The 26,915-nt window shown below is 42.8% G+C and overlaps 1 protein-coding gene across 1 annotated transcript in view; it reads left to right on the top strand.

Annotated features, from left to right (window-relative positions):
- Cir1 (corepressor interacting with RBPJ, CIR1) overlaps positions 1-19,767 on the top strand; it is a 31,566-nt gene extending 11,799 nt beyond the window's left edge. The window contains exons 8-10 of the mRNA XM_052182709.1: positions 16,128-16,234; positions 17,395-17,480; positions 18,737-19,767. Coding sequence (XP_052038669.1) covers positions 16,128-16,234; positions 17,395-17,480; positions 18,737-19,391 — 848 coding nt within the window. The 3' untranslated portion in view covers positions 19,392-19,767. The remainder of the gene's footprint in view (positions 1-16,127; positions 16,235-17,394; positions 17,481-18,736) is intronic.
- Positions 19,768-26,915: the final 7,148 nt, after the last annotated feature.

The following is a 26,915-nucleotide window of genomic DNA, read 5'->3' as shown; positions in this document are numbered from 1 at the left end:
GATATATTGAAAAAGCTTTTTAAAAGGGGGTTGTATTTTCAGGATTTTTCACTTTCACTTGCCACATAATCTAAAACTAGGGAAATAGGCAAGATAAACTTTAGGTGTGTTTGGTGAGTTAAGGTATTCAGCTGACTGAATATGGACCATGAGTCTAATATAAAACCACATGCATGTCTGTTAGGACTGGAAGTATACAGAGTGAAAATAGTTGATATGTTAATTTGGTAAGATTACAGGTGATTTTTATTTTAATTAAATGTGTGGTTAATTAAAATTGTAAAAGAAGCTTAAAATTTGGGCCTCTCAGCATTGAATGTCATATGCTGGTGTTCAGAACAGTAATATTTTCCTTTATATTCCCATACTAAACTTACTTCCAAAATGATAGGAATGGCTAAAGAGAGCTCAGTTACTAGTGTGTTGTAAAGGCTGTGATCATAATTAGAAATAACTAACAGACTGAATTAATTCTTACTTCAGTCTTTATAGAAATACGATGTTAGGGAAATTTCCATTTGCAGTTTTTCCTTCTGAACTGACAAGATGAAAGTACAAGAATAAATACAAATAAATACATAGAGACTTTGAGTCTGTGTTTCACGTACACTAAGGTGGTCTGAAGGCACTAACTGATTAAATGAAGATAAAAATAGAGCAGAATCTTTGCCGTCTGTGCTCCGATTACATGAACTAATACAAGTTCGCAGTGGAGTTGACTAGGCAGGACCAGACTGATACCAGGTCCTGAGAAGCTGAGGCAGAAAGACTGAGCTGCATACTGAGACTCCGAAAGAATGTCCTGATCTGTACCTGATGCATTGTCAAGGTTGAGAACCATTTGCTTAAACCACATGTAAGAACAATTGAGACTCAGCATGATCATACTTATTTCTGTTTGCTTCAGTTGCAGAATTTATAAAAATCATCAATTTTTATCCTAAGGAAATAATCATGAATATGTCATTAAAGATATTTTATAGTGCAGAGCAAAAATGCCTAAATATGTGATAACAAGGTATTAAGTGAATAAGCGAGAGCATTATTACCATGGCTTACTTTACTCAACACTTAGGAGGGAAAGGTGATCAGATCTCTGTAAGTTTGGGATGTAAGCACGGGATGAAGAGTGAGACCCTGTCCAGATAAATAAATTATGATACAAAGATTTCTTAAGAATATGTATATTGTTTACAACATTTGGTCAAATAAAAAGATAGGTTATACTACATTAAGACCAGAGCTCAGAGGTAGACGCCTTGCCTGCAGTGTATGAGACCCTGGCTTTGAGCCCTAGCACCACAGCATGTGTAATTAATTACTTAATTAAGCAGTAGTTAAACTTGTGTTTCTTCTTCAGGTAGGCTTGGAGTGAAATGCATAATTCAGAAAAACTGTTGAGAAAAAAAATAGATCAAAATGTTAACATTGCTATTATTTGACTGATAGAATTGTCTAAGACACTTTGCCCCATATTTTTTCTTATCTCCAACAATAAAAATCTCCAACAATAAAAATAAATCACATTTCAAAAATTTTTAATGGATATTGTTTTAGAAGAATTAAAAATTATACATAGGGGATTGGGTATTTTAAATCACATTGCTCTATTAACAAACAGTGCCTTCAAAGTCTGACCTGAGTTTAATTCTAGCACTTAATGAAAGCTAACAGGAACTCTTAAAAGCTCCTCAAAACCAGAATCCAAACACTGCTGTATCAAATAGAAAGACAAACAATGGCTGTGTGTTCTGAATTTGAATGCAGTAAAAAATAAACTGACCAATTTCCTAATCCACTTGCTGATTCAAGATAAAAACGTCTTTTCATTTTAAAAAAAAATCACCTATTGAATAATGTCCCGCCAGTGAATGGAGATTATTTTTGCAATAAGGCAATTTCAGTGGATGTGGTTATCATGGGATAATCACACCCCTGGGGTACAGCCTTGTGCCTGTAATCTCCCAGGAGTGTAATTATTTCATGATAACCACACCCCCTGGTGTTACATTATTTCTATTATGAAATTCTTAGTATAGTATATAAAGTAACTTACTTTGATCACTGAAAACTGCAAGGTGCTGTTAGAATATTCCAGCTGTGAGGTTTACAGAGACCAGCTATAAGATTTACTTCTCCTTTACAGAGTTAAATTAGGCAATCAAAATGCTTCTTTGGGCTAAGCTGGTTTAGAATATCTTTTCTGCTGATAAGATCATCTTAAGTTTGTAAGTTTTCATCCACTCTAGACATATCAAAATTACCTTCAAAACTTGTAAGCTTCAGCAGTGAATGATGTCTTGTAGACCATCTCTCCTCGTACAGTGTAACTAAATGGGTAGCCCTTGTGCCTGTTCTATAGTGAGTAACTTTTGTTTCTCTCTAACAATATGTCATGTGGCCCAAGCCTGGCTTTACCTGATCTGTAGCCAAGAGTTACTTTGAACTCTGATCCTTCTACCTCCAGCTCCTGAGTGCTGTCCCTCCTAGTGCGTGCCTTCATGCATGCTGGGAAACTACTACTGAAGCTACCATATCCCCAGCCCTGACACCTTTAGTCTTACTAGTGACTCTTAACTTTTAACTTGTATTACAATTAAACTTCTTTTGAAAAAGTAGAGTAGTTTTTCATCATCTTTATTGAGCTATAATTTCAATTCTCTGGCTTTTAATAAATTTACATAAACAATTCAGTTCTATGACTTTTAATACATTTGCAAAGTTTTATATCTCTAGCAGTCAATTTTAGGGCATTTTCAGTACACCAAAAGAAACTTACCCTTTAGCTTTCCGTTCACCCTTTAGTTCCCAGGGAAAGCAGCCACTGGTCCCTGTTTAAAAATTTTTTTAATTTTGTTTTTCTTTCCCAGTCTTGATCCTGGAATGACAACTCTAAGGTTGATTATTTATTATTAAATACCTAGGCCATATCTTTAGCTCATTGCCTGATCATGTGGTGGCTAGTTATCCCTCTTTAGTCCCGGCCTATTTCTCTCAGCATCTCCAGGTTCATCTACCTCTTGCTTTATGTCTGTCTCTATGGTCCATCTCTTTTCTCTCTGTCTCCTTTTATTCTTTCACTATTTCCCAGAACCCTCTCTTCCTTCCAGTATCCCACCTCCTATTTCCTACATCAGCTCATTGGCCATCATCTTTTTTATTGACAGGTAATGCTTATAAGAGATTCTCTCTACAGATTTCATTTGTGTCTATAGACTTACCTGTTTTGGGATAGTTCACTCTTTGATGGAATCAAGTTTACTATTATGCTTAACACACAGTAGATGAATGGTTGTAATAATAAACCTTCTAATCCACCAAGAAATACATTTGTGTATAGTTAACTGTAAAGCAGTAGGTTAGGTTGTCTTCATGAAATAAAAGAATGAAATTCTATTTCTTAAATGCTTCCTTTTCCTAAGATTTTGCATCTCCTTGCTTGTTTGACTTTTAGGCTTCTGTCTTTAGGATGCAGATGTTAGCTCTGTGCAGTCACCGTGTAGAACCTGACACACTCTAAGGGGCTAATGCCAGCCTGCTTCAGCCTGCTTCTTAGCCACCCATCACACCCACCATTTGGCCTTTTACCAATTCTGAAAGTAATTGAATAATAAAGCTCTGGTAATGCCAGTCACTGGCTTTTAGTATTATGGATCAGTAAAATGCACCATTTAGAAATGTTCAGTTTTTGTAAATGTACTGTATGATCATACATGTTTTCCATTTTTAGCCTGATAATATGATTGGTGAGTGTCTTAGTCAGGGTTTCTATTCCTGTACAAACATCATGACCAAGAAGCAAGTTGGGGAGGAAAGGGTTTATTGAGCTTATACTTCTATGTTGCAGTTCATCACTAAAGGAAGTCAGGACTGGAACTCATGCAGGTCAGGAAGCAGGAGCTGATGTAGAGACCATGGAGGGATGTCTCTTACTGGCTTGCTTCCCTGGCTTGCTCAGCCTGCTCTCTTATAGAACCCAAGAATACCAGCCCAAAGGTGGAACCACCCACAAGGGGCCCTCCCCCCTTGATCACTAATTGAGAAAATGCCCCACAGTTGGATCTCATGGAGGCTCTTCCCCAACTGAAACTCCTTTCTCTGTGATAACTCCAGCCTATGTCAAGTTGACACTCAAAACCAGCCAATACAGTGAGTTACATTAATTAATTTTATACATTTGGTTTTTTAACAGATTGGATTCAAAACACACTGGGCAGTTCTGACCAACCTCAAACTTTGGATTCTCTTGCTTTGGCTCCCAAGTGCTGGGGCTACAGGTACATATAGCACACCCAGCTACAGTGCATAAGGCACACCAGCTACAGTGCATAAGGCACACCCAGCTACAGTGCATAAGGCACACCAGCTACAGTGCATAAGGCACACCCAGCTACAGTGCATAAGGCACACCCAGCTACAGTGCATAAGGCACACCAGCTACAGTGCATAAGGCACACCAGCTACAGTGCATAAGGCACACCCAGCTACAGTGCATAAGGCACACCAGCTACAGTGCATAAGGCACACCAGCTACAGTGCATAAAGCACACCAGCTACAGTGCATAAGGCACACCAGCTACAGTGCATAAGGCACACCAGCTACAGTGCATAAGGCACACCAGCTACAGTGCATAAGGCACACCAGCTACAGTGCATAAGGCACACCAGCTACAGTGCATAAGGCACACCAGCTACAGTGCATAAGGCACACCCAGCTACAGTGCATAAGGCACACCAGCTACAGTGCATAAGGCACACCAGCTACAGTGCATAAGGCACACCCAGCTACAGTGCATAAAGCACACCAGCTACAGTGCATAAGGCACACCCAGCTACAGTGCATAAGGCACACCAGCTACAGTGCATAAGGCACACCCAGCTACAGTGCATAAGGCACACCAGCTACAGTGCATAAGGCACACCAGCTACAGTGCATAAGGCACACCAGCTACAGTGCATAAGGCACACCAGCTACAGTGCATAAGGCACACCAGCTACAGTGCATAAGGCACACCCAGCTACAGTGCATAAGGCACACCAGCTACAGTGCATAAGGCACACCAGCTACAGTGCATAAGGTACACCCAGCTACAGTGCATAAGGCACACCCAGCTACAGTGCATAAGGCACACCAGCTACAGTGCATAAGGCACACCAGCTACAGTGCATAAGGCACACCAGCTACAGTGCATAAAGCACACCAGCTACAGTGCATAAAGCACACCAGCTACAGTGCATAAGGCACACCAGCTACAGTGCATAAAGCACACCAGCTACAGTGCATAAGGTACACCCAGCTACAGTGCATAAGGCACACCCAGCTACAGTGCATAAGGCACACCAGCTACAGTGCATAAGGCACACCAGCTACAGTGCATAAGGCACACCAGCTACAGTGCATAAGGCACACCCAGCTACAGTGCATAAGGCACACCAGCTACAGTGCATAAGGTACACCCAGCTACAGTGCATAAGGCACACCAGCTACAGTGCATAAGGCACACCCAGCTACAGTGCATAAAGCACACCAGCTACAGTGCATAAAGCACACCAGCTACAGTGCATAAGGTACACCCAGCTACAGTGCATAAGGCACACCCAGCTACAGTGCATAAGGCACACCAGCTACAGTGCATAAGGCACACCAGCTACAGTGCATAAGGCACACCAGCTACAGTGCATAAGGCACACCCAGCTACAGTGCATAAGGCACACCAGCTACAGTGCATAAGGCACACCCAGCTACAGTGCATAAAGCACACCAGCTACAGTGCATAAGGCACACCAGCTACAGTGCATAAGGCACACCAGCTACAGTGCATAAGGCACACCCAGCTACAGTGCATAAGGCACACCCAGCTACAGTGCATAAGGCACACCAGCTACAGTGCATAAGGCACACCCAGCTACAGTGCATAAGGCACACCAGCTACAGTGCATAAGGCACACCAGCTACAGTGCATAAGGCACACCCAGCTACAGTGCATAAGGCACACCCAGCTACAGTGCATAAGGCACACCAGCTACAGTGCATAAGGCACACCCAGCTACAGTGCATAAGGCACACCAGCTACAGTGCATAAGGCACACCAGCTACAGTGCATAAGGCACACCAGCTACAGTGCATAAGGCACACCCAGCTACAGTGCATAAGGCACACCAGCTACAGTGCATAAGGCACACCCAGCTACAGTGCATAAAGCACACCAGCTACAGTGCATAAGGCACACCAGCTACAGTGCATAAGGCACACCCAGCTACAGTGCATAAGGCACACCCAGCTACAGTGCATAAGGCACACCAGCTACAGTGCATAAGGCACACCCAGCTACAGTGCATAAAGCACACCCAGCTACAGTGCATAAAGCACACCAGCTACAGTGCATAAGGCACACCAGCTACAGTGCATAAGGTACACCCAGCTACAGTGCATAAGGCACACCAGCTACAGTGCATAAGGCACACCAGCTACAGTGCATAAGGCACACCCAGCTACATGAATTGATTTTCAGATGTTAAACCAACCTTACGTATCTGAATTAAACACCACTTTGTTATGATATAAATTGTTGGAATCATTTGCTAATACATCATTAAGGATTTATATATTTGTGTTCATGAGAAATACTGGCCTGCCACTTTTTGTTTGTTTTTATTCTTTTATATTCTCCTTTAGATGTTTGATAGATTTAGCTAGTACATAGATCTGGATCTGAAGCTTTTTATCTTCAAAGGTCACAATTATTATTTATCACATTTCTTTCTTTTTTTAAAATAAAAAGATTTATTTATTGTTATATGTAAGTACACTGTAGCTGTCTTCAGACAATGCAGAAGAGGCCATCAGCTCTGATTATGGATGGTTGTGAGCCACCATGTGGTTGCTGGGATTTGAACTCACTGAGCCATTTCTCCAGCCCTTCAAATTTCTTTAATTGTATGAGTGTTCTTAGATTTTTCTCTTCTGAGGTATTTGGTTCATTTTAAAACTCCATGACACAGAATTCTCTATCATGTTACTTTATTACTTTTGTAATACTCCTAGGATGAACAGTCATGTCCCTTCATTCTTTCCTGTTTTTTTGTTTGTTTGTTTTTGTTTGTTTGGTTTTGGTTTTTCAAGACAGGGTTGTTCTGTGTAGCCCTGGCTGTCCTGGAACTCACTCTGTATTGACCAGGCTGGCCTAAAACTCAGAAATCCGCCTGCTTCTGCCTCCCAAGTGCTGGGATTAAAGGCGTGCACCACCACCGTCCAGCTCATGATTTCCTGTTATTAGTTATGAAATCTCCTGGCTAGAGCTTTTTCAGTTTTAGTGGTCTTTCCAGAAAGTAGATTTCAGTGAGTGAATTTTTCTCTCCTATTTTCCTGTTTTCAATTTTATTTCTGACTGAGTGTAATTTGTTGTTCTTTAAGGCAAAGCATTTGTTCTTGGGTTGGGCTTTTTTGAGATGCTGCAGATCTCACCATGGCTTCAGCATGTATTAGCTAAGTACATTATCATTGAGCTATACCTCTAGAATTGATATAAACATACCTTCCTGTATCCATTCATTTTGTATGTGTGAGTATGCATGTATGTGGAGGTCAGAGGCCAGCTTGGGAGGCAAGGTTGGGAGGGAGCAGGTCAAATGGCTGCTATTATATGTATCCTGGAATGAACCTGGGTCTTTAGGCTTCAAGAGCCTTTACCCACTGAGCCATCTCACTGCCTTTTGGAATTATTTTTAAATCTATTTTATTTTCTCAAATGTGCATTCAATAGTATAGTCATTTCTCTAAGCATGTGTCTTACTGTATCCTGTGACTTTTGACAAATTTTATTGCATTGGTTTGGGTATTTTGGTGTTTTTCTCTATGTAGTGATTTCTGGAACTAACTACCCAAGTTAGGTCAGAACGTCTCAAAAAGACTGCCTTGATCTAAGACAGCAGGTTCTTCAGGATTGGGAGTTCTCAGACTGCCCAGAACCACTGCCAGTCAGGAGCCCTGCGGCAGCCCAGGCTCACTGACTCACTGAACTCTGGAAGCACTCTCCTGAGAACTGTAGGTTCTAACAGAAAGTATCCACTGAAGCGGGACAGTGACCGAAGCGCCATATAGCATAAGGCTCGACCACGCACAGGACATCTGCTGTGCTTCCTGCAGCAAGGCCCCGCCTGTGTACTGAGAAAGAATGCTGTGTTGCACGTGGGAGTTCAGTTTTATAGATTAGATCATGCACCATGGCTGAACTCGAGCCCCTCCCCATCTTTGCCACAGCTCTGTGACCACTGGGCTCAAAGCCCAGCCCTGGATCACGTCGCTTGTCTTTCTGACATGTCCAGCCACCGTCCTTAGCCTGAGTTATCCTGGCTCACCTTAGTAACATAGACTGTCCTATCAGCCGTGGTTGGTTGGTTGGTTTTCTTAAGCTATTATTTATGGAGTTGAGTCTCTCGTTTCACCTTATGTGGGTCCCACTGGTCAAACTCAGATTGTCAAACTTTCACAGCAAAAGTTGCCAACATTGAATCAATCTTACCAGCCCAGATAACTATTTTTTGTATAGCTGACAGATTTCAAATATGGAGACACTTTCTCCAACTGGAGATGAAAGCCAGCCAAATTCTTTTAATAGACAGCTGTTATGTTTTTATTTTCCTTAATTCAAAATACTTTTTTACTCTCTCCTATAACTTCCTTGCTGTGTGTTGTTTAGAAGTATGTTTCTTTACCTCCAAATATTGTTCTGCTGTTCTATTACAGATTTATACTTTAAATTTTGTGATCTGGGAATAGGCCTTGTATAGTTTCTTTTTTTTTTTCGAGACAGTGTTTCTCTGTGTAGCCCTGGCTGTCCTAGAACTCACTCTGTAGACCAGGCAGGCCTCAAACTCAGAAATTCACCTGCCTTTGCCTCACATTGCTGGGATTAAAGGCTGTGCCACTACTGCCCGGCTCTTGTACAGTTTCCATCCCTTTTCATTTGTTCAGCTGTGTGTCCCAGAATATTTACTGTTTGGTAAATACCGTAGATTGGTGTTCACATCTCTCTCTTACTGGATAACGCCTGTACGTGTCAGCTAATCTGCTGCATGGATCAGTTCACTGTTCTTCCTGATTTTCTGCCTGCTGGATCCATCAACTGGTAGAAGGATGTCAAAGCCTCTAAAAGTAAGAGTGGCTTTGCCCATTTCTAAAAAAAAAAAAAAAAAAAAAACATGTCTATTAGTTTTCCCTCACATTTTTTGATACTCTGTCATTAGGTGTGTACATACTTCAAATTGTCAGGTCTTTTTGGAGAATTGCTCCTTTGCCATTATCATGCCACTCTTCACCCTGAATGACTGTCCTTGCTGTGGTGTTTGAATAAGAATGTCCCCATAGGCTCATATACTTGAGTGCACTGTCACCAGGGAGCAGCACTACTTGAGAAGGATTAGGGGGTGTGGCTTTTTGGGAGGAGGTGTGGCACTGGGAGTGAGTTTTGAGGTTTCAAAAGCCTAAGCCTGGCCCCGTGTCTTTCTCTTTGTGCTGCCTGTGGATCTGGATGTAGAACTCTTTTTTTTTTTTTTGGTTTTTTGGATTTGATTTTTTTGAGACAGGGTTTCTATGTGTAGCCCTGGCTGTCCTGGAACTCACTCTGTAGACCAGGCTGGCCTCGAACTCAGAAATCTTCCTGCCTCTGCCTCCCAGAGTGCTGGGATTACAGGCGTGTGCCACTACTGCCTGGCTAGAATGTGGAACTCTTAGCTACGTCTCCAGTTCCATGTCTGCCTTCATGCCATCATGCATCACTGTTATCCATAATAATATGGACTAAACCTCTGAAACTATGAGGAAGCCCAGATTAAACACTTTCTTTTATAAGAATTGCCATGGTCAAAGTCTCTCTTCACAGCACTAGTAACCTTAACTAAGGAACTTGCTTTGAACTCTGTAAGTGCCCAATTAGTGTTGATATTCTAGCTTTCTTGGTTACTGTCAGCATGCCCCTTTCTCCATCCTCCTCTCTGAAACCTACTTTTAATATATCTTATAAGTCTAGAATATATTAATGTATCCTATGAGTCTAGCCCCAAACAAATTCTTCATTCATCTACTTGACCTGAGGTTTTCACTTCTCAGTGAATTTTGAATTCTTTGTTGGTAGCTTTTTCTTTCAACACTTTAAGTCAGCCTCTTTCCCCATCTCCTCCTTCCCGCTCCCTCCCCTTCCCATACTGAAGATGAGACCCAAAGCTTCCAGTCTTTGTGTGCTCGGCATGCTCTCCGCCATAGCCCCACCCCAGCCCCTCTGCTTTCATCTCCCTTTACATGGTTTTTTTTTCCATGTTATAGTTTCTTTTTATTTAGACTTATTTATCCTATTTCATGAATATTTTGCCTGCATATATACTTATTTACCTCATGTGTGCCTGGTGGTCATATGATGGGTATTGGATCCCCTGGTACTGAAGTTAAATGTGTTTGAAAGTCACCACATGCTGGAAACCAAACCCAGGTCCTCTACAAGAGCAAGTGTGCTTAACCCCTGAGCCAGCCCTCTAGCCCCTAAACTGTTTTTTAAGGTGATTTTTTGAAAGTCTACTGATGCCAGCAAATTCCTTATGGTCTTATTCTATCAATGAATGTCTCTGCTTTTTGTTAAAGGCATGTCTGATACTAATGGAGGATACAACTCTCATAATCTCAAAGGGTGTTTGAATCTCAGATCACAATCATAAGTCTCTGTGTATGTGCATGTACACACATGGTTGAGCCCCACAGATCCTTTTGTCTCCCTCCTGGTGCTGTGATTACAGACATACAGCACCACACCTCAGCTTTTTAACTGAGTCCTGGAGATCTGAACTCAAATCCTCATGCTTGCCTGCAAGCACTTTATTGACTAAGCTGCCTCCCGGCCTTGTAAGTCTCATTTCTATAACCTCTTAATTCATCCCATCTAGTACTGTCAAGTAAAGGAAATGAGTTTGTGGTTATCCAGGTAAAAGAATGAAATGTAGTTTATTTTGTAAATACTAATTCTTCTGCCCAAATCAAACTTGGTAAAGATGTGAACCTTCATCGTGTTCTACACGGAATGCTCTGCTTTTACCCTTTCCTAAACCTCTCAAGTCTGAAAAGGATCCTGAGCTTTTAGTTTTATCCTGGGAAGTATTTTTTTCTGAAATAGGGCCTGTATCTTAACATGTTTCTACCCCCATTGCCTTTTTCAGTATACATGCTTAACAGGTAAAAGTTTATTTAGCAAGAATGTGAATGGAAAATTTCATTAACCATTCAGAACATCTTCTAAATATATTTTATAATAAGAAGTTGTTCTTTTCCTGTGAACTAATTTTCTCAAAAATATAAACTTGAAGATAGAAACAGGACTCTCCTAAAGTCTTAGTAAGACATACCTTAAAAATCATTTTCTATGTTGTGTCTGAAGTTCAAATTCTCCATGCAGCACTCCCCGTATAGAAAATATTTAATGTATAGATACAGTTTGGAATCTGTAGTACCACCATTCCATAATCACTCTTGACTAAATGTAGTGTTAGAAGATGTTTTCTGATCAGGGTCTCACTGTGTAGTCCTGGCTGACCTGGAACTTGCTATGTAGACCAAGGTGGCCTCTAGCTCACAGAGATCTGCCTGCCTCTCCCTCTTAAGTGCTAGCATTAAGGCGTGCACCCCACACCCAGCCTCTTACAGCTGTCTAAGGTTAAAATGCACTGCTCTTCAGTGTCGGGCTTGAGTTGGGTAGATGTGTGCACCTGCTAACTACATCCTCAACAAGACAGACCATTGCTTTCGTCCTAGAAAATGCCTGGCTGACTTTCCAGTTGGCTTCCTCCCGTAGCACTGACTTCTAACTCTCTTTGATCTTGAACTTCATGTACTTTCTCCTCCCCTCCCCCAGGCTGGCTGATGTGTAGCCATGGATGACCTTAATTGATCTGTTTCTCCAGTATCCCAAATGATGCTATTACAGGCACACACCACCATGTCCAGTTTATGGGTTGCTAGGGATCAGAACACAGGCTTCATATGTGCCAAGCAGGACTATACCAATAGACCTCACTGCATTGTTTCTGAGGCTCACAGACAACCAGAGCGTTTGTATTCCTGCAATTAATTTAAAGTGAATAGCAAGTTCTGATGCTTGATGGTCTCCCAATGCAGAGGAGTCTGACACTCCCTTCAGCATAGGAGCTAGCTTTATTGCATCTCCGCTTTACATGCACTTACATTGGAAACATAAATAATAAAAATATAATCAAATATGTTCTAGATCTTTATATTGATTCTATAAGGCAAGGTTGTTTTTAACAAACAGTAATTTTGACTAGCATACAATAAAAATAGTTTCATATTTCTTTGCCTTTGTATTTTTCAACCACATGAGTGTTTAATTTTCCTTTATATTCTTTGTCTTAATAGAGACTGATAGCTTTCTTCAGCATGAACCTTGGGGTGAGGGCAGTAAGGAGCCCTATTGTCTCCAGCTTCCTCTAAAATGAACTGGCAGTGTGTCAGGAAAATCCTGAGGATGGCACAGCTTAGTACAGTTCAGTACAGTTGATTCTTGCATAACCTTTAGAAAAATCATACATAGAACATCCCCGTCTTTATAAATAAACATCACCCACACACATTATTAATAGCCTTGTTCACTTTTCCCTGGGACTTACCCTCCATGTTCCTGCTGCAGTCCCTGCTTTTTAAATTGTTATTGTTGAAGTTAAAATACAGAATAGTGAGGTTCATTAGGACACGTTTGTAATATGTGCCATTATACCTTGTTTTTGTTTAAATGTTGTCTCCTTTTGGTCTTTTTTTCTCCTTTTTTTGGTTTCTTTTAAGATAAGGTTTCTCAAATGTAAATAAAAAAATATATCGATAAAAAAAAAAAAGATAAGGTTTCTCTGTATCTAACTGTCCTTGGAACTCTGTAGACCAGGCTAGCCTTGAACTTGGAGATCCATCTGCTTCTATCTCCCAAATTGCTGGGATTAAAGGTATGCACCATCACACCTGGCTTCCATTTTAGTCTTTTTAAAAAGGTAACTTTGATAAGCTTTCTAGATACTTTTTCAGTTTGCATATATGATGCCTGCATATTCATGTATGTATTGTGTTCATGCCTGGTTCCCATGGAGCCCAGGAGGGGATATCAGATCCCATGGCTTTGTTGTTAAAAGCCTGTTGTAAGGCTCCGTGTGGATTCTGGGAACCACATTCTCTGCAAGAGCAGCAAGTACGCTTAATGGCTGAGCCATCTCTCCAGCCCTCTATAAGCTTTCTTAAAAGCAAAATTGTTACGGTACAGTAAGAAATTGGATGTAAGTATGAGATATTTTCTGATAATTCCCACTAGCTAGCTCTCTCTTGACTAGTATAGTTTAACTAGTGTCCCCGTATGCCCTTGTGTGGAGTAAAGGGAAGCACAGTGATTCCCTAGATGCACACAGTCAGTATCACCTTAGGAAAGGACAGAAAAATATCCAGGTGCCTGTGACCCCAGAATTTGGGAGGTAGGAGCCAGGGGGACAGGAGTTCTAGGTCATTCTCAGCTACACAGCAGGTTCAAGACCAGCCTAGGCTACATAAGGTCCTGTCTCAATGCCCTTGCAACCCTCTCCCAAAAAAGATTCTGCTTCATGGAAGTTGTGGTACTACAGCCCTAGTTAATGGGATGAATTGGAGAAAGGAAAGAAGTGAGTGCTGCCAGTGCAGACACTGTGGCAATGCCGTATGTGAACATACTTGTTGAACAGTCTCTTTTATCTGTGTCTGTTTTGCCAGGGCTGATAGCTCACAGCATCCAGAGCTGTAGTGTTGAAACCCGATCCAGAGAATGGTCAAGGAGAGAACCCTATGTATACAAACATAGGTTTATATGTTTCTTATATATACACACACATGCATGCATGTTTATTGTTTCTGTTTTGACTTTTCAAAGAGCTAGAGTTACTTTTGTCAGCATAATTCTACATAGCCTCTGTCACAGTGACATGGAAAGTATAAAAATGTCTTGCTAAATATATCTTAATTAAACCTGCCTTGTCACATCTTCTAAACCAAGAACTTGAAACCTCAAGCTTTTGACGGTAGGAAATTTAAGTATAAAAATACTGGAAGAACACTTGCCTCTGGGCTGGCAAGCTATGCAGTGGCAAAGTGCTTGGTTAGCAAGTCCATTTCAGTCCCCAGTACAGAAATGACTGGCACCATCCAGACGCCACTGAAGCTGGTGACCTGAGCTTGATCCCTGAAGCCACTCGGTGGGAAGAGAGGCCCACCTCTCACAGTTGTCCTCCGACACCACACCCATACACACCTCTACATGATTTAAGTACATTCTTCTAAGCACCTTTATAATTTTGAAGACTATCATAAGATAGTTGAGAGCAGGTGGGTGCTGTTGACAGTGAGGACTTTTGTTGGGCGAGGGACTGAGCACTGTTCTTACCAGTCCTGGAAGGGCAAGCTAAAACAGGAATGTTTGTTTCATAATCGTACTTCTGTCACACAAGAAAAATCACTTTCAAGTAGTTAAAATTACTATAAAGACATTGTTTCTAAAATATTAAAATTATCCATCCTGCAATGAAGATAATTAAAAATTTAAAGTAACTTCTTATGCTAAGAAGAGCCAGGCTCCTAATCCCTATCGTGTTTGCCTCTGTGTGTGCTTCTGGGGACCCAGCCCAGAACCCCATTCAGGCTGGGCGGGTGTTCTAGCCCTGAGCGCCAGGATGTGTGTTTTCTGGGTTTGTCTGATGTCAATTAAAGTTGACAAGAAAATAGAATTTTAATAATAATGCCCATTTATGCTTTCTATAATTATGTTCCTACAGCCGAGACTGGAAAAACAACCAGAGTGGGTTCTGTTTCTTATTTAAAGCTGTTAGTTGTATGAGTGCTTTTATGCCATTCAGAGGCATTTAATACCTAAAATTCAAATTTTATTTAAGGTTTTATCAATGCTAGCAAGCAAATTAAATAAAACAATCCCTAGAACTTAGTTCTAACCCCCACACTCCAGCCCCATGTGCCTCACCCCAAGAACAGAGCAGCAGGTGTCCAGTTCCTTCTTGGTGATCTTAAAGGAACAGGAGGCCTGTGACAGGAAGGGGTAGCCTGTGCCTAAACTTTTCTCATCAAAACTGCTACTGACAAGGGACTGGAACCTTTGCCGAGCAACATGCAGCTGAGCACTGAAGGAAGAGGCCAGAGAGCAGGCCGGAGAGCAGTCCGGAGAGCAGGCCGGGAGAGGAGGGGAGACCATCTGACCAACAAACTGGAACTCTGTCTCTCGGGGCTTTTTCTGTCCATCTTCTCCTGTGAGGTGTTTGCCAGCAGCAGCTCTCCCCACAGTGTAGTTATATCATAGACGTGTCATCTGAGGCCATGTGTTGTCACCTAGTTTGTGACCTGCTTGGGAAGCAAAATGAGATGAGAAAGGTAGGGAGGAAAGAGCCTCTCCTACCATGGGTCCCAAGTCTTTGGAAAAAGAGCCAACCTTTAAGTTTTTAAAAATATTTCATTAGTGTGTATTATGAGGCCAAAAAGCAGCTCAATTTCTAGCTTGGGATATTGTTGCACAAGTGAAAATAGCCTGTAGAAAATATAAAATACACACACTGAGAGCTAGCCTGAAATGGTTTGTCACTACCCTAGTCACTTCAAGTCTCAAATTCCAGGTACATATATAAATGTAATTAATAACTGAGTGTTTGAGTGTGTGTGTGTGTGGTATTGGTAATACAAACACATGGTAGTTTTTTTCAATATTGATATTTGATTTTTTTCAATTCTTACTGAGAATAAAAGGTAAAAGTTTAATTGTAGTTTTTCATTATTTTGCTTCAATTTTATACTAAAAACTTCTAAGTGGACATTTCAATATGACAGAGTTACATAAGCCAAGCATCTCCATGCACATAAGGAAAAATGCAATTATTTTCTATTCTGAGTCTCCAGACTGCTGTTTTAGAAAATCATATCTGATTATTTGCTCAGCAGAAGATTATTGAGTTGATTTAGCTGTGATTTTACTTAACAAAGCTTCAACTGCATTCCTACTGTGGAGTCCAAAAAAGGTAGAGAGATATAAATGATACATTCAAACTGTGATTTTTGTGAACAGGGCCGTCAATGCACCCCTCGGAGCTAATAGCGGAGATGAGAAACAGTGGGTTTGCACTGAAACGAAATGTACTGGGGAGAAACTTGACCGCAAGTGATCCGTCGCAGGTAATGATCTTTGTATCAGTAAGCTGAAAATGTCTGCAAATCTGAATGTGATTGCTTGTGAATTGCTACTTAATGTTTTCCAATATGCATATATCCATAGGAAAGTAAGAGCAAAGAAAATGCTTTAAATGTATTTTGATTTTGCTTCTTTATTACTTTAACCTAAGTGAGAAACTGTTTATAAGCCTATATTTTAATAAATGAAATAGCTCCTTTGGGTTTATGTGGATAAAATGTCTAACTGAACTGGTGATAGGATTGTTTGTTCCTTCCTGCTAACACACCCTTGAAATGGCGTTAAAGGAGCCAATAGAAAAGAACTCTATAAACAGTTCCCTAAGCATTATAGAAAATCCTTACTTAGTAAACTGTTCACAAATTCAGAAAGTTAAGAGTTTTTAAACTTATTGCATTGTATGCATGTAAGAGCCTGTGCATTGTATATGTGTACCTGTATGACCATGCTGTGTGTGTGTGTGTGTGTGTGTGTATGTGTATACACGTGTGTGCGCACACGCGCACGCAAATTAAGAGGAAAACTTGGAGAAGTCGGTTCTCTCTACCATGTGGTCATCAGGCTTGCTGGCAAGTGCCCTTATACACTGAGCATCTCACTGGCCCTGGTTTGAGTATTAAAGGCTATTTTATTGCATATTTGATAATAAATAACTGTAATTGTAAAGTTTAAAGTCCCTGATATTTTGATCTAAGTTTCATGGCCTTTAGATTTTTGTGTCTGTGCTGCTGGGCTGCGCCCAGTGCTGTGTGCATGTTAGGCATGTTATTATGGAGCCGTAGATGCTTCAAGGTGCTCTCAGTTTATATTTCATTAAACTAAAGATGCTGTGTTTGGTCAGCAAGTGTTTGTGAGTGCTGAAGAGAGAACAGAAGCTTACTGTAAAGCTTCTGTCTGTATTTATCTTTTACTTCCTGAAAGTGTCCAAGAATTGCAAAGCCATTATAAACCTTGCAACCCGCCTCTGAGGTAGAACATGCCTGCTTAACTCTTCTAACCCCCCGCCCCCCCCCCACTTCCCAGTCCAAGTACCATACCATCTCTGGTATGTCTCTAACACAAAACTCTAAGTTACAAGTGTTTTCTTTTCATCTAATAACTAACTCATCTAAAATTTAGCAATTGGATGTTTTTGTTGACTCAGGACTATGTCGCAAGTGACGGTGAAGAAGACCCTGAAGTCGAGTTCTTAAAGTCGCTCACCACCAAACAGAAGCAGAAGCTGCTCAGGTACTGGGAGTGTGTGGGGTAGATGTGGTCCCTGGGCTCCGCACTCAGCTCTCGCTCAGAGAGCCCAGGTGATGCCTGACTTGTGCATTACATGGATGGACTGATTCCTCAGCTGTAGTAATACAAAGTTTGTCTTTTCAATAATAAGAAAATTAGTGTTTGTGTCCTCAGATTATACTACTAAACTATTGTAGCTTCAGAGTGTTTAATTTGAAAGTAGATTTTATTTGTAGCTTTTCCTTTTCTTAATAATCTGTATATATCTCGGCACACCGCTTGTTCTTGGAAAATATTTTTACTGCTTTTTTCTTTTTTTTTAATTTTGTGAAGTTTTATGAGGAATACTGACAGAATGTTTAAATTTACAATAACATTTAAGTTGTTAAACACACTCCACCTGGGCTAAAGAATTCAAGAATTATGTACTGAGTCCAATAGAGGGCGCTCACCATGTTTCAGGAGATGGGAAATGGTGTGCAGAGCCCAGTGTAGACTGGAGTTTCACAGTAACTCAGCTCCCATCTAAACAGTTTATCTTCTAGACTGAAAGGTCACACAGCAGGGGAGTTGCTCTGTTTCTAAAACTAGATAGTTGATGAGAACTAGTGGGTAATTATTTTATATAATAAAACATCAAAGTATATCCTAAATCAAAACTTATAGATAATTCTTAGTTTTGGTAATTAATGTTGTTCTGGTTTGGTTTGGTTTTGATTTTTCAAGACAGGATTTCTCTCTAGCCCTGGTTTTCTTGGTACTCAGTCTGTAGACCAGGCTGACTTTGAACTCATAGAGATCTATCTGCCTCTGCCTCCCGAGCGCGCCACCACTGCTGGGCAGTGATGTTAATATGTCTGCACTTAAAACATACATTCAAGACTGACCGTGCATAGGTCCAATTAATGCTACACATCTTTCCCAGGTTTTCTTTACATCAGAGAACCATTTTATTTAGAATGCTAAATAATTTCATGCTCTGACTCAATATGAATGTGTTATCAAAAGGATAAGTGATTCCCACTGAAGTATAGTTAGGACGTTGGCTTAATTTAAATTCTATTCAATGTCTACATGCCTGAATAATTTAAAAGGAAGAAAATGGTTTATCATTAAATAAAGTAAATAATGTGTTTAGATGTAGACACCATTTTTAGTACCATCTAAGAAGATGTCTGTAGATATTTAGTAGCATCTAACTGCTGTCTGTTGGCAGTTTCTCTTTTGTTGATGAAAGAACTATTTCTTTCCAACTACAGGAAATTGGATAGACTTGAAAAGAAAAAAAAGAAAAAGAAAAATGATAAGAAAAAGAAGAAGTTACAGAAGAGCAAAAATAAGCATAAGAAACGTAAAAACAAATCTCCTTCCTCCTCTTCCTCCTCCTCCTCTTCTTCTTCCTCCTCTTCCTCCTCCTCCCCTTCCTCAGAGACATCAGATAGCAGCAGTGAGAGTGATAACAAAGAGAAGAAAAGAGAGAAAGAGAAGAGGAAGAAAAAGAAGAAAACCAAATGTTCTGGAAGTAAATCCAGTGACTATAAGGAGGGCACGTCTAAGAACATGCTTTATGAAGAACTTTCTAGCAGCCATGGTGACAGGGAAAAGGCTCAGGAAAAACTAAGGTTTCAAAAACAAGAGAGTTCTGGGGAGAATAGCACACGAGTCCATTCTGCTTCTGAAAGGAAGTCCAGAAGCCACCGGCACAGCCCAGAGAAGAAAGGGTCTGAGAGGAACGGGGGAGTCCGAAGTCGTGGCCGGGCTGAGAGCAGCAGGCGAAGCCGAAGCAGGAGTCCGTGCAGTCAGCAGCACAGGGAGGAGAGGGGCCGGCCGCACCGGAGCCCTAGTGAGGAGCGGAGGGGGAGAAAGGGCGGCAGAAGCCATGAAGGCGACCGCAGAAGAGAGCATGCGCGTTGAGCACGGAGGCGCTCAAGGGCGCACAGCAGGCTTCAGAGCTGCAGAGCAACCTGGGCATCCAGAACAGCTTTAGCAAGGGCTACCGTGTGCACTGTTAGCTAATAAAAACCTCAGTTCACTTTCCATCTCGCTGAACTGTTGTTTCAAGTATTAAAGCACCTTTGTGCCACAAGCTTAAGTCTGCAGAATTTGCAGGGAATTTATTTAGGATACATATAGAAGTGGTTTTTGTTTTGTTTTTTTGTTGTGGTGTGGTGGTAGTGGTTTTCTTGTTGGTAGTTGTTCTTCTGCCTTGTACCAGATTTAAAATATGTAAGTAATTCTGTGAATTTGTTGTTGTTCTGAAACACCATTAAAACAGTGATAGAATCTTGAATGATTATCAATTCAAATTTGTTGTTTTAAGATTTGAATATGCTTGAAGCAAAATGTAATTATTGTTGAAATTGACTAGGGTGACTAAAACACTAGATATTGATCAGCATTCTTTAAAAGTATGATGCAAATTTATAATAGGATGTCCTGTTATTTGACCATGTCGATATACAAAGTCACTTAAACTCAACAGTTGTGAAAATCAGAATTCTGACTTGGGTCTCACTAGGATAAAATGAAGGCATGAGTAGAATTGTCTTCCTTCTGAAAATCCTTGTTGCCCAGTCTTGGTGTCTGACCCCCTTTCTAACAAAGACGACTCCCATGTTTCCACGCCCTGGAGTCCGTCTGACACGAACTGTATCCTCTTGGGCAGGACCCTGGTGAGTGTGGCAGATCCACCCGAGGGACCCAGAACTGTCTCCCCATTGAAGATCAACTGGTTGTCAACCATAATTTTATCTGCACCTGTAATGTAGCACATTCATGGCTCCCAGGGGTTAGAAATGGGTATCTCTTTGGGGCGCAGACTGAGTGTTACTCTGCCTCCCCTCCCACATTAGCCTTTCTGGTTGACATTACAAGGTTTTTCTTCAGGAGATGAAACATTTTTATTACAAACAGAAATAATGTAAACTAGATATATTGTATTTAAAGGTCTATAGGTCTGTGTTGGGAGTGGAGGGCTTCCTCTTTGAGACAGGGTCTTACCATCACTATGTAGTCCTTGCCAGCCTAAAACTCACTATGTGGACCAAGCCAACAAATAAAGTGGTGTTGTTTTTTTTTTAAAAAACTTAGCTATACATTTTGCTATATGTTCCAAAGGATTGGTAAAAAAGAAAACTACAGAAAATTTCAATAAAAATTGCAGATAATGCACAACTAATTTTTTTCATAGTGAATGTATTTTTTTTTTAATCAGGGTTGTTTGGTTTTTTTAAGCATCTCTTGTCTAGTACAAAAATGATTCCAATGGCCATAACAATTTCCAAGTTCTGTAAGAAAGTAAATTTGGAAGGAGTTAAAACTATTCCATATCTGATACTTGTCTGTGCACATAGACAGATGTCCTGTGGTGTAGCTGCATCGAGGATGTAAATAGTCCTTTGATTATGCATATGAAGGAAACTGGAGAGGAGCTGAACTCCTTCCCACATCCTCTACGATCTCGGCACACCTCGGATCCTGCTCCTTCACTTAGAAAAGCTTGCATTTGAAATTGATAAAGGCTAATTTACACTGAGTTCATCAGTGTTGCTGTGATTATTTCCTGCCATACACCTTTTTAGACTTTATAATTTTTTGTAATGTCAAAACCTATGCAATACTTACTGCCTTAAAAGAGGGCTCCAAACCAATATAGTGTTCATGAAGAAAAACATTGAAATGCATCCTATAATTAAGAATGAATTAAAGAAATACATTTTCTTTAATTCATTCAATTTTTTTTGACTTTCACCAAAATGTGATGCCACCCTCAACTTTATAAGGTAGCCCCTAAGGTTTTTATTTTAATCTTTGATATAGTCCTTCCTGTTGAGAATATTAAACCATAAGGGAATAATTTTAAAAGGTCTAATCTTACCCACCCAATTCTGAGAGCGATTTCCCAGTGGTCCCAGATCATGTGCATCTGCAGTTTAGGTTTTGGCCTTGGCCACCCACAGATGCTAGACAACCACAATGGGCCTGTTCTAACTTACAGACGGAAGGGTAGGCATTCTCACACACAAAAACATGAGGCAACCGCCTTCCCGAAGCTCACTGTGTCTGCATGCGCTGGGATACTGAGGGACGAGACTGAGCACGATCTATAAAATACTGGGCTTCTAGTTAAGTAGCCAAAGAAGAATCCTCTAAATTCAAGAATCCAAAAGAAACTCCACAAATCCAGACATGAAATATATCATTCTTCTAACCCTTAATAGAGAAAACCTTTTAAATAAGTCTGGGTACACGTCGACCTTTTTCCCCTCAGTGTGGACCTATATGCAAAGATATTGAACAAATTTTGAATTTTAGGGACATGCTCCAATTCTCCCTAGCTAGCCTCTGTTTAACGCAACACTGACGTAAGAATTCCTGTAGGAGGCACTGTCGATTTACAAATGACCAGGAAAAAGCTCGTTACTAGGTTGGGGTTTGTTTATCTGGATGTCTACATAGTAAATTAGTCATAATTTCTTTTAATAATTGCCCAAATAGGCAGAGGTTGCTGCAGCATAGCATAGCGGCAGGAAGGCTCACCTCGCAGCGTGAAGTGGATCCTGCCTTAATCATGCAGTTGCAATATGGAGAAAGCTTTTTTATCTGTAAGGTTGTGGAGAGATCTTTCTTCCAGATTCTTCCATGAGGCCACGGGATCCGATCAGTACCGCTGCTGGAGCAGGCGTTTCTCGATTTCAATCACAAAATTTAGATCCGCACAGGCTATTTTGTGCTTCTGACTTCTAAAGGCCAAGATGCTGGTGGAGGCCTCTCACGACCTCCACAACCTGTGCTTAAGACTGAGGAGCAGCCTAAAAAAATACTTTCAATCTTATTTGGGTTTTCTGAGAAGATACATTTTACTAGTTACCACTTCCTGACAAGTGATACCAGCCTTTGCAGCAGGGTCAGACCTGAAAGTGCCCGGAGAACTGAGCGCTTCCCTGACTTACAGTTTCTACTCACTACCCAGTTCCTAAGGCAGAAAAGGGAGCAGATAGATGATTCTCATCACCTTCCTTCCGTCCTCACTTCACCTCACACTTAGCACCCCAGAGCCCCACAGTGTACCTAATACTGCAGAAAAGTGCATACCGAGACGCGATGGTCTGATTGCAATAGATTTGACCGAACTGCCCACCAGTCGCCTACCGGCGACTGAAGACGTGGAAAACCTCTGGCCGTTTCTTGCCTTGGCTGCGGCTTTCGGGATGCCGAGGCCTTCGGAACCGATCAGAACTCCACTTGAAAGGTTATCACACAGAACCCAAAGGAAGCAGAAGGCCAAGGGAGCAAGATAGGCTGAGTCCTGATCAGGTGTCGCCAGGCCATCACAGATGCCAAGGCACCCCGCATTCTCTGGGATCTTGCCGGGGTTCTCACCTGACAACTAGGGAACACAGCACACGGAGAGAAGCTGTGAATTTGAGGGCGCACAACCCCCCAACTTCCTGTCCACAGCGTTAGAGGTCAGCTTAGCTTTTTGCATGGGTCCCCTGGCGCTGGCCCGCGGCGGCCCAAACCCAGCCAGAAGAGCAGGCCCCTCCGAGAGGCTGCGGGCCAAGGCAGCTAGCTGCTCGGCGCCCCGGAGGGCCTGGCCCTTGCCGCCCTGTCTCCTGCTGAAGCTTGCCCGGCCTCCCTCGCGTGTCCCCTGCGCGGGTCGCAGGGTGCACTCGCCCGCCTTGGCTTGGAAGGCGAGAGAATTTTTCGGCTCGCTGGGGCTCCACAGGTGAAGACCGCGCTTCGGGAAGCCAATGCCAATACTCTGTCGCTCCTGGCGCAAAAGAAGAAAATGCCAACTCTCCTAGCAATCGACAAAAAGAAAGCGGGCTGAGGGAGTCACACCCTATCCCCGCATTTCTTTCATCAATGAATCACCCCTTAAGTGGCAAGATGCCTGCGAAACAATGCAAAATCCCCAGTGAATTTCCGAAGAAAAAGAAGGCTACCGTCTGGGGAAAACTACAGCTCAAACGTGAAGCTTTCCCGGATCCTGGCCAACTAACTCTGGAGGAATGTGTCCCCATGGACATTTAGAAATCTTAACTCGAGTTCCAAACACCGTACATATTTATACCAATAATATATAGGGAGGCAAGTCTGTATGTATTTACCTCATACATATTTCTATAAACTCCAGCGTCTGGAAAGGGTGGGGGGTAAATAGCACTGAACGGTTAAAATTATGGAGAAGGGATAATAACTGATTACTAATTTGAAAGTAAATAAACAGGTGACTTTTTCAGATCAAATTCCTCCTTGGATCGTTACAATAAATATCTCTGAAGGAAGCGCTCTATTTATGTTGTCATTGATTAATTCTTCACTACCTCATTTGATTTCGATTTAGAACGATTTGATTCTAATTTAATTAGCATGTAATTTGGATGTACATAATTACTGTAATTATGACATTCAGGTAAGGCAGCTTTAGGCTGAAAGGCAATTTCAAATTTTCTAGCAACCTACTTTGTACTGGGAAATGGACAAGGACTTTGCGCCCTGCTATCCAAGTAGTAATTAGCACATCTTTGAAATAGGCAGTGCGGCGGGGTTTGTATTAAAACAGCAAATACAAACTCAGCCGAGTACCCGCTACAAAGGTGGCTGTTGAGTTCTCAGAAGCAAGCTGCATTTTCCTGGCTTGAGTTTGGGGAGCCGGGCACCCCGGAGCCTCATTTCCTTTCTTACAGCTTCGGGAAACTGTTTCTTTCCTCCTCCGGCGGGCGCCGGGGTTGGAAGGTGTCGCTTTTTAAATTAAAATACAATAACTGCTGAAGGGGGGAGGGGAGAAAGTCGCTACAAGCTGTCTAAGGCTTGTGGGTGGGGGAGGGGTAGTGGACTAGGAAGAGGAGGGAAGGGGGCGGCGGGAGGCAGGGCGATGCACAGAGAAGAGAAAATTGGCCAACGCCCCCAACTGTTATCTCATTTCAGATTTGGGTTTCGAAAAGGCGAGGACAAAAGGGGTGGGTCTCTTCTGGGAGGGGGTGAGCACCCGACGGGAGGGCCTGGGGCGAGGGCTCTGGGGGCTCCTGGTCGCCCTCTGGGGCCCCGCCGAGCTGCCCCGCCTCGGCTGCCCAGATGCCCGCTGCGCTCCACTCGGGCTGCAGTCGCCCCCCAGAGCACGGAGATCCTGCCCAGGTCTGTTGAGGTGCTCGGTGGGTCCAGGCTGGCCATAGCTGTGAGACTCTGGCTCTCTCTTCTATCCTAGGGGTTCTGGGAACCTGAGGGGGTCTTGGTGACCTGGTGGAGTTCCCGCCCGTCCTGGGGAGTCCAAGCAGACCCCACGGTCCCGCAGCCCTGGATCCCAGGACGCTGGGTGCAAGGCAAGCTGTGCCCACCTCAGGATCTCTATCCAGGGTGCACGTCGCTGCCGCTCCGACAGCGCTTAGCTTTTTTCATCAAGGAGTGCTGGAAGACCCTGAAATCGCCTAGGAGAGAATGCTAAATGAGACAATGAAAGAGAGCTGGGTCCAGGGCCAAGCGGGGTGGTAGTCTGTTTTGCTTGGATTTTTTCAGTGTGTTCCAGAAATTATTTTCTTCCTTTGGAGCCATTGCTAGGCAATGTCCCCTCAAAACAGTCCTTGTCCCCAGCTAAAACACAAAACCTCGCTTTTCTTTGCCGGATTCCCTGGGCTGTCGGAGTTCGCGACAGAAGCAGGTCTCCAAGCGCTAAAAGCCCAGCGCCAGGTCTACAGCGCGGACTCCTACGCGGGAGCTCTAGATGGCGCCAGAGAGCCGCATTCGCCGTATGCCTCTTGGGGGAATCAAGAGCTACTGTCAAACATAAAAGCAAATCAGAGTTTTCAGTTTTTTTAATGTGTTAAGAATGTTATTCCTTAAGAAAATTTGTAGCTAAATTATTCTCACTTAAAATAAACACTTAGTATACCAATTACACAAATGGGCGGGATTTATGTGAGATTTACTTCATCTGCATTTTTGTAGTGGAAGAGAGCCTTGGTGAATACAGATAATAGATGCAAATAAGATTAGAGTTAAAATAAATAAAGTTTCCATGTGAATAAAAAGAAATTCAATTTTACACGACTGGTGACGATTTGACTGAATGTCCAGACACGCGGTTCAGGTGCACAATCTAATCTCATCCAAATGTTTTCAAACGTTCTTGAGGAAAGGAAAAAAAAATTCTACTCCTTTTTCCTCATCAGGTAGGAAGGACCTGGTGGGTCCTCCAAAGAGTGGAGGTAAATTATGCCAAGAAAGAAAAATGCTTGTGGAGGGCGTGAATTGGGGCCGGGTAGGCACAGGCCCAGCAAACTCAGTCGTGGTTCATCTACTGCGCGGGAGCTGGAAACAAGAAATCCCTGGAAACTCGCTGAAACGAAATTGCAATTTCCTCTCACCCCGGCGGGGGCGGGACTCCCGGACCCTGATCTCAGCCCTGGCTTCACAAAACCCACTTCCTGGCGGCAGCCCTCATTCCCAGCGTGGATTCCCCATCTGCTCTACCGGGGATCCAGTTAGGCCCAAGCCGCGGGAATGCGGAGGTGGCCCCGGGGAGGCGCACCCCTGCCTCAACTGGAGAGCCGGCTGGTATCCTAGCTCACCGACCTCGCCTCCGGTGCACGCTCTCCTCCATTTGTTCGTCTTAGTCGGTCACCACCTCCTGAGGTCAAGGTCTCCCCGGGATGCCTGGAGCTGGGGGTGGGGGGAGTGGGGCTGGCGTGTTTCCCCTGGTGGGTTTCCGACAAGAGCACGGGACCGGGTCCCTCTTGACCCAGCTTGGAACCCAAGATGTCTGGCTGGACACTGGGGTCTGGGCTGCCGCCCGCGGTTCCCCGGAGCCGCGGTGATGGACGTTGGCTGACCCGCGGGGCAGAGGCAGCGCACAGAGGCCTTGATCACTGGCCTGCGGAGGGAGCCCCTCCGGGAGCGAGACCTGCACAGCCAGGCCCTTTGATCTGCCTTTATTATCAACAAGAAACAAAGCTGCCTGGGACCGACGTCCCGGCGCCCTCAGTCCTCAGGAACCCCCAGCACGCACTCACCTCCGCACCTCCAGCCTGCACAGCCCAGACGCGCGGGACACCCTATGGGCCTCAGAGCCTCTGCCCGAAAGCCCCAGAATAAGCGGACTCTGCCAGCCTCTCCCCAAGACCAGACTCAAACCCGAGGACGCCTTGGGGCTGGGGGTGCGGGGAGTCCCAGGCAGGAATGGATGAGCCGGGAGAGAAAATGAGCAAAGAGAAAAACTAAAGGAAGAACAGAGGAAAAGGGGAAGAAACCACTGAACCTCGCGTTGCAGACTCCCCGCTGAGAACCTTCCGGCTGTTTGCTCGCTGCCTTGCTATTTAGCCCTTCAGAGCAGTTTTTGTTGACTGTTAATACCAATAATTTATTCTTTCCAAAGAATCAAAATCTTCATTCAAGTTTCCAAGGGCAGTAATAAATAAAAATAAAAAGGGAAAATTTATT

The sequence above is a fragment of the Apodemus sylvaticus genome, chromosome 5 (genome assembly GCF_947179515.1).
Source record: "Apodemus sylvaticus chromosome 5, mApoSyl1.1, whole genome shotgun sequence".
Lineage (NCBI taxonomy): Eukaryota > Metazoa > Chordata > Mammalia > Rodentia > Muridae > Apodemus > Apodemus sylvaticus.
Note: the sequence above shows the minus strand (reverse complement) of the source record. Positions and strands in the feature narration are given on the sequence as shown.